Source organism: Nesoenas mayeri (assembly GCF_963082525.1).
Source record: "Nesoenas mayeri genome assembly, chromosome: 3".
NCBI classification, from domain to species: domain Eukaryota; kingdom Metazoa; phylum Chordata; class Aves; order Columbiformes; family Columbidae; genus Nesoenas; species Nesoenas mayeri.
In genome coordinates, this window is record NC_137544.1 from 115,393,704 (window position 1) to 115,404,088 (window position 10,385).

At 46.1% G+C, this 10,385-nt stretch overlaps 1 protein-coding gene across 1 annotated transcript in view; it reads right to left on the bottom strand.

Moving 5' to 3' along the window:
• Positions 1 to 8,935, bottom strand: part of MACROD2 (mono-ADP ribosylhydrolase 2) — a gene marked incomplete at its 5' end in the record, with an annotated part of 853,200 nt that extends 844,265 nt beyond the window's left edge. Inside the window, 2 exons of the mRNA XM_080342121.1 lie at positions 4,535 to 4,651; positions 8,890 to 8,935. Of these exons, the coding sequence (XP_080198247.1) occupies positions 4,535 to 4,651; positions 8,890 to 8,935 (163 nt within the window). The remainder of the gene's footprint in view (positions 1 to 4,534; positions 4,652 to 8,889) is intronic.
• Positions 8,936 to 10,385: the final 1,450 nt, after the last annotated feature.

The following is a 10,385-nucleotide window of genomic DNA, read 5'->3' on the forward strand; positions in this document are numbered from 1 at the left end:
GTATTACCTGTGTTTTGTTAACCGCCTCTAGAAATGCTGGTCAGAGCTCACTATTACCATGTATTTTCTTTCCAGCATGAAGTACTTCAAGTGGCTCATCCAGATGCTTTGACACTATAATCCTGTGTCAATTCACTGTGAACATTTAGAAAGATACAGATTCATAGTACAAAGACACATAATTAAATCAAAACCTTACTATTGTACATAAACCTCTCCGTGTTAAAGTAGATTAATTTGAATAGTTTGAACCATATCATTTCTCTAAAAATACAGCAGATTAAGAAAATCCAGAGGCTGCCAAAACATCTAAACATACTTCAAGACTTGCTTAAAAAAAAGAATGCAGACCTTTCATGTCATTTAATCTTGAACGAAAATAAAAGACTCAACAGTTACTGTGTCTTCCATTTTATCTTCATCCAATCAAAAGTAGTTTTTACCATTAGCAAAGTTCTTTAAACCATCACCTGAATTTGCTGTTTTCTTGCTACCACTGGTATACCAATGAATCCCAGAGGCCGTGACAGTCAGCAGGACTGACAGCTGCCTCGAGTTAAACTATATAATGTATTCCATTTTCTGAATTATCCCATTAGTGCAACAGAACATTTTTCTACCAGTGACACACAGAACTCAGTGACAACGGAATTCCCGAGACCCTGATTTTTCAAAAAGCTTTCAAGAAAACGTTGTCTGAAGTCATCGCTCACATTCCCCGCTGAAGAGTAAAGACATCTTTGGGAATAACTGTGTACCCAAGAAAAAGCTAATATAGGTATTTAACTTCAAAAAACAACTCTAGTTATTCAACTGCATGGTGGCATTTTATTCACCAAGCATCACAAAACGTAAGTTACCACTGCGGTACAGGATGAGTGCCTGGCATAAATTCAGAGCATTGAAATAAAGGTATATAAATTCCGGAGCTTCAGAAAACAATTCCATTATTTGCATATTGTCAGGGAGGAATTCTACTTCAAAGTACAAAACAGATGAGAAGTGTCTGCCTTTGGTATATCTGAAGGCTAAGAAGTTGGAGGAACAATGGATTGCAGTATATATCCAGCCCTATATGTCAGGCTCACTCTTTGTTTCCAAAGTAGACAACTCCTCATTTCCTTAATAAACGTGATTAAAACAAAAGAAGTTTACACTTACAGAACTACTTCAAGAACAATTTTTCTTTCTCCATCCCTACCATCCTCTCCGACATTCAAGAGGACTACCGGTCAATAACAGCAGCAGAAAGAAAAGGGACAATATTATGATACTTGATCTCTGAAGGCCACTTGTGCAGCCTGGCAAGCTGCACACCAAAACACAGTGTGCTGACAACACCATCCTTCTGGAAATGCACATACCCACATCAGCACCCGGCTTAGTCCCTGCATTCCACATTGCGCCACTTCCCCCATGCCCGCCAAAAAATCAAAAATTATCAGATATATTGACCAAATTCCAAGCTAGAACACACACCAACTTAATTTCTTATGGCTAGCCGTATGAGGATACCTGCAAAAATCATAGGTTTGTTTTACACATAGAAAAGCAAAACAAAGACAAAAACTATCCACAGCTGCTTTCAACTTCTGAAAGTTCTCCAACACCTTTGCTGCTACATATATATATATATATATATATATATATATAAACCCTCATCAGCTGCCATTCAGAATTCCCTAACTTCACTCCTCAGAAGCCTTTACATTGTTACGCATCCCTCTGTTATAAAGACTTCCAGCCTTGTCCAAATTTACCTCAACATCAACTCATACCAGGTTTTATGGTTTTCTTCAGAATTTTGTTCTGTACGCAACTTCACACCAAGAGGTGGAGGAGGAGGGGTGTGGAAAAAACACCTTCCTTCACAAACTAAGGTATGTTCCCCAAATTTGTCAATAAAGAGCATGCAGATGTATCATGGTGGTCAGGTTGGTTCCTTCCCAACATGAACTTATTCAGTCATCTCAGTTTCAGCACTTCCACACAGACTTTCCAAGAATCTTCTGTTAAACTTCCATATAACAAAAATGTGTGCCTAACTGTAACCTCCTAACATTCTCCAGCGAGTCATTCGCATTTCAAAATGGGTACCACAAAGACATGGTATTTTTCACACAATTTTTCCTAACAGTCAGTACAAAAATTTGTGGAGCACTGAACACCCTTAATCTCCAGTTGAGTATCTACGGGGACTATTGCCAAGCCAGATGCTCTCCCCTTCTCCTACAGCTTCTTACTCCAGCGGCTGATTGATTGCACCTGCTTCGCTCTGTTCGTTCTCGATTCCTTTCTTGATTTCTCCTCATCACTCTTCTTGAACAGCCACTCCACACTTTACTCATCAAGCTGTCATTCTTTTCCACTGTATACAGTGTCGGAAGTAAATGGTAAAGAACTTTTTCTGCATTGCCCATAAGTTGCTCTTTTGGCTTGTTGAGCATACAGAGAATTTTTTCTACCCCTCAGTTTGTCACTGCAAAAAAGTAGCCTTTCACTTGAAGAAAACAGCAAAACTCAGGCATGGCACTATCAAGGCACCACCAATTTCATCACATCTCCACAATGTAATTTATGTTGTATCAGTTGCCCTCCGTATGTCCCAGCATACAGAGGCGAAGTTCTCAACGGCAACTTAAATTCTAATTTTTCAGTTGTTCAGCTCAGAAAGACACTTCTTACACACTCTTGATACCTTCAGAGTGGGGTCAACGTATAAGGGAAATAAAGTTTGAAACAGATGCAGTAATAGTCACGTTAATATACATTTCTTTTAATTGGACTGATCAGTTGAAAAATAGAAGCATCTCAGCATCTAACCTTCTAGAAGTTCACTATTCCACATGGCTTATTTACAACAAACACATCAAAGAAAACAAGTGACTATGGATATTTTCTCCTGAATGTACAGTATAACAAAAGCTTCAAGTAGCAGAGAAGAAGTGTTTCAGCTCCACTTCTGCCTTCCAGCACTTTTTGCAGTGTACTGGGTACTAACAGAAAGAATGCAAGAGCAGCTACAAGAACATAAATTCACCACTGCCACAACTCAATACCCGCACACTACACATTGACGTTTTCCTTACGTGAAGTGTAACAGCAATCACAACTTAAATCCACACCTTGTCAGGTTCAGCAGCCCAAGTAATACAAGAACTGTGAATCTTAGCATGTTATACAGAATCTGAGAGCAGTTAGAATAAAAACATAGTTTAGTCTCCCAGTTAAACCACATGATATACTGCACATCCTCATGCACTGCAGGCCTCCAAAGTGAACTTTGGATAAGCCAGGTCATCTTTTTTATTTTATACAACCTTTGTTTTCTAGATGGACAGGGTTCTTGATGCTGTAAGATACAAAGACACACTCTAATGGGAGAACAAGGTCTCTGCATACTGCTGAAACAGAACTACTCAGCCACCACTGACGTTATTTTCACTTCAAAAGTCACTAAAGATGCTTTCGGGAGTAGATGATCGCAGTACTTGCTTATGACAACGGCATCTGCGAATCTGTCAGCTCCTCCAGATTGTACTAAAAGTGTTGCAGCTTGCCCATTTTATTAAAAACAGCTGATTAGTTCCAGGCCTCATCATGTTCACCTGCAGCCACGAGATTATTCTACACACCTGTTCACACAGGCCAGTATTGTCCCTTAATGACAACAGAAGCATCAGAAAACTAGTCATCCACCTGCAGAAGGAGGAAGCACTTCAGGTCTCATAGTTAGATCCTCCTCCAAAAAACACGAGCTTCAGCTGAGTGAGATGACAAGACACATGAAGAAAAAAGGAGGAGGAAACCAGCTCCGGAAAAGTCCCTCTTCTTCCACACCCTTTTGTGGATGAAAAAGAACTACACAAAGACGCGCTGTTACAGAATTATGTGCAGAATTATCCCGGTGAATCGGACTCTCATTTTTGGTCAGCTTTCACTGCAAGTATTTAGACAACTCTGCAGGTGATCGTAACCATAACACTACACATGCTAAGAGAAGTGGAGTCAATCCAGGCCAGGCTGATGTTCCTCAGCCCAAGAAAGCACAAAGGACCATAAGAAATGCTTTTTTTCAAGAAAGGCTTCAAATCCAATCTTCTCCCGCTCCTGGATTTTCAGATAACAACACAATTTGTGCAATTCTCCTCTGCTTTTCAGCCACCTAGCAGAACAACACTATTTTTTCCAGATTCTCGATATTGTTTTGCTTGGTGAGTTTCAAAGAAAAAAGTTCATCAGGCATGGCTGACTGGTGGAGTATCTGGAATGTAAGACTCATGCAGAGAATAGCTATTTTACACACTTAAGGGTATCGCTATTATTATGACTCTGTCTGGGGATACTTGCAGAATTAGCAGACACCACTGAGGCTTAATGAATTTTGCTGGGGTTTCCCCCTCGCCCCAAAGTGCTCTTGTCCCCATGTTAGGCTGCCACAACGGGGACTCTGAGTCTTGGCCCTCCTAAAAGTAACTTTAGACTGAGAAACCAGAATGGTCTACATTTAAAAACATTCCCCTGTTTTAATTACCATCACTTTTGTTCTTACTTTTTAAGTCTTCCATCCACGTTGGAATATTTTTCAATGCAACGTAGCCCCTTACGTACTCTTTGCGTCTTTCTTCCAAGGTCATCTTCAGCAAACGCTCTGTTTAGAGGAAAAAGAAATAAAAAGACGTTTTGCAAGCTTTCATGTATTTTGGCACATTGGCCAAGTAGTGACCAATTCAGTGCCCTTGATGCAATTAAATCCCATTTGAGAGAACAAAGCACTGGTGATTCAATGAGTTACAAAGTAATGGGAGCTAAACACAGTGCATCTAAACAACTACACCTGCCTATTTCTGGATATCCCTGTTCAGCAAAACAAAAGGCCTCTTCACAGCACTCTCAGCTGTCCCGTCTTCCTCCTCACATCACCACTGTGCCTTTTTCCTGCCATTTTAATTCAAGGATCAGAAAACTAACAGCACATTTATTAAGTAAGGAATTATTGGTTTATAGAGAGTTTTCAGGTATTCAAGCCTGTTCTTTGGGTTCTGCATTTGTAAATGATAACTTAAAAAAAAAATGTTAGGAAGATCTAAATTGAAACATTTTTACTGAAATGAGTTTACAAATGCCAGCAAATGAAGGCAGGGAGCATAGCACAAAATTAATGAAGTTAGAGCTAAAGCAAAAGTTATGTCACTTTCTAGATGACTGGGGTGAAGAGAAAGGTGTTTCCCCTTGGTTGGGGTTTTTTGTTCAACATAAAATGTCATTTTCAACATGAGAAAGCCACTGTTGTTGGCTTTAGACACATGCAGTGGCATTTAGTCCCATTTGGGGCCCAAAAGAAGTAGCTATAGAAAATAAGGATATCTGTTAGATACTCAAGAGGTAAGTGATAGAAGTATGTCAAAGTTTGACAAACTTTGGCTGAACATAATCCCAAGCACTAGGAAAGCCGACTGCCATCCACCAGCCGCTTCTGAAAAGCAGAGCAGGACCAGCACAAAACGCATCTGCTGGATTTAAAGCGCTACAAAACAGAACCAGAGTTTAAAGCAAGCAGAATGGGTTAAGCTTTAGAGATTTTTATTTTGGGCACTAACAATACGTGGTTACTGCACTAAAATGCATATGGATGGTTGTTTTCTCCTGAGAAAGTCACCACGTCTTTTTTCAGACATTTAGTGAAAAGTAAAGCCTCAAAGATTGTACAATTGTGACGGCTACTGCCAACTTCACTCTTCTTCAGACCTTGCTATAAATGGACCAACTTCTAAGAAAAGAAAGAAAAAAAAGAACACACATCCCAGTGACCCAACACCGCAAACAACCCTGATGCTTCAGCAAGACTCTGTACCTGATTTTTCCAGCTACATCCTCCTCTCCCTCCCCACCTCATCAATACTTAGTATGAGCTCAGCACAAGATGCAGAAGAGCTTTTCCCTTCCCAAAAGGGGGGGGGGGGGGGGGGGGAAACAACTATACTCATACACTAATCAAGTTTCTGGGTCTGTTTTTACCAGTGGCACCGTGCTACTGTTACCATACTAAGAGTTTTTCGTGACACATTAATCACTAATAAATGCTCTTTGATGATTCAGGAGTTTTTAGGGGTGTAGGGGAGGGCTAGACCCACGTTATTGCCTTTAGCATAAAGCACTAGACAGACATGAAAAAATATTTTCATCTCAAGCTGAAGGAGCAGTGAGTGAGCTAAACATGGAAATTGCTTCTCAGATCAAACCTTAAGAAAAATAACTTTCATGGGTTTTATTTGCAAAATAAGGTTTTCTATTTATGCAGGCTGCAATTACCACAGTCCAATAACCAAAGGCAGGTTTTGAGCACAGACTCAGTTATTTATTTTGATTTTTCTTTTGACAGTATTACCAATTTCTTCAGCTGACAAAAACATTTCTCTCCCATTATTCAGGATTGGTATCTTAATTGGATATTTACACATGCAAAAGTAAAGCTAATGAGATTAGGATCACCATGATGCACAACAGATACACACTTAACTCCATCAAGTATCTAAGGTGCGCAGTGGAACTACCACAGCAGGGGAAACCTGAGAGTGTGTTTCTGTGCATGTCAGGTTTGAGAGACTGACAGGCAGAAGTGTGACTGCCCTTTGCTGAAGAGGTTACAGAGCCAGTCCAGTGCCTTCAAAACACAAGCTCCTCTCTCTAGTAAGGTTTCATAAAACTCTGCTCTTGCAAGTCAGCAGTAAGAATTTAAACTGAGTCTGAGTTGTATAGGGACATCCTGGAAGATGCTTTCACCAGCCTCAGCTACAAGTAGTTTTCTGTATGTAGCTTTATGAAGTGCCTTGAAAGCTTGTGCACAGACCAGTCCTGTGCTGTAAGACCGAAATCAACTCCAGTCCTGCTCCTCCTCAGTCTCAGCTGTCCTCAAGTAAGATCCACTCTGGGAGAATGGGGACCAACCTTTAATTACCAAGAAAGTAATTAAGGAAAGTAAGCGTATTGTCAGTGGGTTTGAACTCAATATTTAGCAACTGGCACTTTTTAAGAAGAAAGTTCTGCAGAATCTATCAGGCTGAAAACGACTGCACTCAGAGCTTCCTGGGAAGAGCAGAACCAGCGAGCACAGCAGCTTTACAAGGGTTCAGGAGCACCTGGGAAAGGCAAAGATGCACCTAAGAAATGATTTTATTTCAAAAGTGCAGTCTAGGTAGGAAGGTGGGTTTCTACAGCTTTCCTCTGTAGCAAAGAAGGCACTTGGTAAGATCAGTCACACAGGGCCACAAACTGAAGAACAAAGCCAACAATAAACGTCAAAGTTTTTTCTGGCCTCCTCACTCAAAATACCCAGGGCCAGCATCATCAGCACGGTGCTGGAACACAGTTACTGGAGCAGAAGACTGGCAAACACTGTTCGGTCTCACTAGACAAAGAGACACCGCGTTCTGGCCAGCCAGCACTCGCAAACATGCTGCCCTGGAGAGAAAAATCTCAGCAGCGATCGTGAGCTCCGGTTTGCATTCAGTAGTATCGCTGTACCAATGGAGACCACCATCCCGACAGCCGAGACAAGCAACGCGTGTCTGCCGGCCAGGTTCTCAGCTTACCCTTCAGCCCCTCCGCTCAACCCTCCTGTCGAGGGTTCAGGTTTACAAGCCAGGCTGTGAATTCACACAGGCAGCAGCAGAGCTGGAAGAGATGAATAACGGGAACACTCACCAGAGCCTGCAAGAAACCTTTCCCCATCTGTCCCCAGCAGAAAACCAGTGGTTTTTTGAAGGTAACAACATAAAGCATTAAGAACTTGCACAGGGGAAGTCAGTTATAGTTGATCACACATTTGCAAGGCCTGAGAAGATTTAACTATTGGAAACAACTTAAGACATCTGACAAAAATTTGTTGCCTCACCTTAACTACACAAACATGCTCTGTAAGGCAGTTTTGAAAGAAAAAGTACGTAACAAAACTTGCTTCCTTTGAGAAGAGTTTGGCAGGAGCAGCTAACCTGCAGAGAGCTCAGTTTATTTCTGTTTTAAACTTATTTTTCCCCTCAGAAACACGCACTCGATTTCTGCCACAGACAACAAGGACAAATCCCCTCCTTCGAACTAGTCTTCTGCCTTCTTGGCTTGAAACGCAGACACAGACACAGGGTTGGTGGAAGACAAGAAAGAAAACTTAGAAGCGATCAATATAAAATATCTAAAAGGGCAAAGTTTGCGTAAAATGCTTGTGCCATGGTTTTCACACTCTGGAGTTTAACACTGGGGGTTCATAAGCTGACACTACACAGGCTGGGGACCCTTAAAAAAACAGAATGAATATTTCTTACAGGGGGCTGTGTGTGTTTTGCAAGCCCCGTACCCCCAACGCTTCACCCCGGCTGATCAACGCCACAAACTACACTACAGCGCATTTAACCTGCCGTACCAATAAACCATTTTTTCCCCTCTGAAAAATATACGCATTAAAACGAGCAAAAGGCACGTTTGGGCAGCACGTGCCCAACTTTTCGGCCTGAAACACTTGCCCAAGGTGACTCGGGGGCGGGCGGCCCTGAGGGGCAGTTCCCGCCCCCACTGCCCTTCTCCTCACGGGCAAAGTCAGTCAGCGACGACCGACGCGGCGGGAAACACCTCAGAAATCCGCAGCCCGGGGTCCCCCCCGCCCCGTCCGTCGGAGGGGTGCGCGGTTTTCGGGTGTTTCAGGGCGGAGAGCCCGGCGCACCGCCCTCCCCCCTCCCGTCACCTCAGCCCGAGCGGCGGGAAGCGCCGCCAGGCAACTCCCCGGCGGGGCGGCGGCTCCGAGGAGACAGGACACCCCCCGCACCCCGCGCAAGGCAGCGGGAGGCGGAGGCGGGAGCAGCGGGCCCGGCACCGTGCGGCGGGAAGGGCGGTGAATACCTTTCTCCTCCCGCCAGGGCTTTTTCCGCTTGTTGCCGGGGTACATGGTGCTGTGGCTGGCGGCGGCTTTGAGCTGCAGGTTCCCCAGGCTCACGAGGGGGTGGAGGAGACGCCGCGCCAGAGCCGAGCGCTACCGACGCCGCCGTGCGCCGCTGCTGCTGCTGCCGCTCCCCGCCGGCTCCGGCTCCGCACCCGCCGCCCGGCTCCGCACGGCGCCCGTCAGCTGGGTCACGCCTCACTCTAACCCCACACCCCCGCAGCGCCCGCCCCCCTCTCCGCCGCCCGTTGGCTCCGCCAGACGCCGCTCAGCAGCCCCCTCCTCCGCCCGCCGCCGCCGCCGGACCGGGCCCGGCGGACGCACCGGCCAGGAGGGGCCTGAGCGCGGCGCCGGTGCGGGCGGCGGCGCCAGAGTGTTTTATTTTTTGACCGGGAGGTGTGTGGGGGGCCGCCGGGACCGGCGGTTGCGGGGGGTGCTTGGGTGCGACAGTGGCCGCCTGCGCGCGGTGCCGGCGGCAGCGCTCGGTGCCTCCGCGGGGAGGGAGGGAGCGAGCGGGCGGGCGGGCACCCCCGTCCCGCCGCCGCCCCCCGCCCCGCCTCCTCCGCGCTCTACTTCCGGGTTGCCGGCCGTTACCGAGCGCGCCGCCGATTGGCCGGGAGCCGTTGCTAAGTGACGGCGTCGGGGCCCGTCGGGGCCCAGGCCTGCGGGCCGGGGGGTGTCCCGGGGGCGGCAGAGCCCGCCCAGTTGGCCGAGCGCTCCCTCCCGCGTTCCATCGGCTCATGGCGTTCCCCCGGCGCGGTGTCGGGGTAGCGAAGCTCGGAACTCCCCGCAGCGCTGCTGTGGAAACCGCCGCTCATGCCGCAGGGGGCAACGTCCACCCGGGGACTGAAGGTCAGGGAAGCCACGTACTGTTTTCCTTACTGAGACTCAGTTTCCTTGTCTAAATAAACACACAAACTTCTGTAGGCAGAAGCGGTAAGTATAAAAGCTTCCTGGCAGCTGTACAGATCCTAACTTGCACCTACTTGGAGGTAAAGGCTCTTCCTCCTGCAGAACTGGCTTGGCGCGGCCTCCCGAGTTTAGGAAGGATGAGGATGAGGGGTCTGGAGCATCTTTGTTCTGAGGAAAGACTAAGAGGGCTGGGGCTGTTCAGCCTGGAGAAGAGAAGCTGAGAGGGGATCTCAACAATGCTTATAAATATCTCAAGGGTGGGTGTCAAGTGGATGGACCAGACTCTTTTCACTGGTGCCCAACGACAGGATGAGGGGCAATGAGCGCAGAATGAAACAGAGGAGGTTCAATCTTAATATGAGGATAAACTTCTCTGCTTTGAGGTGCCAGAGCCCTGGAACAGGCTGCCCAGAGAGGCTGTGGAGTCTCCTTCTCTGGAGACATTCAAACCCACCTGGACATATTCCTGTGCGATCTGCTCTGGTGAACCTGCTTCAGCAGGTGGGTTGGACTGGATCATCTCCCGAGGTCCCTTCCAAACCCAACC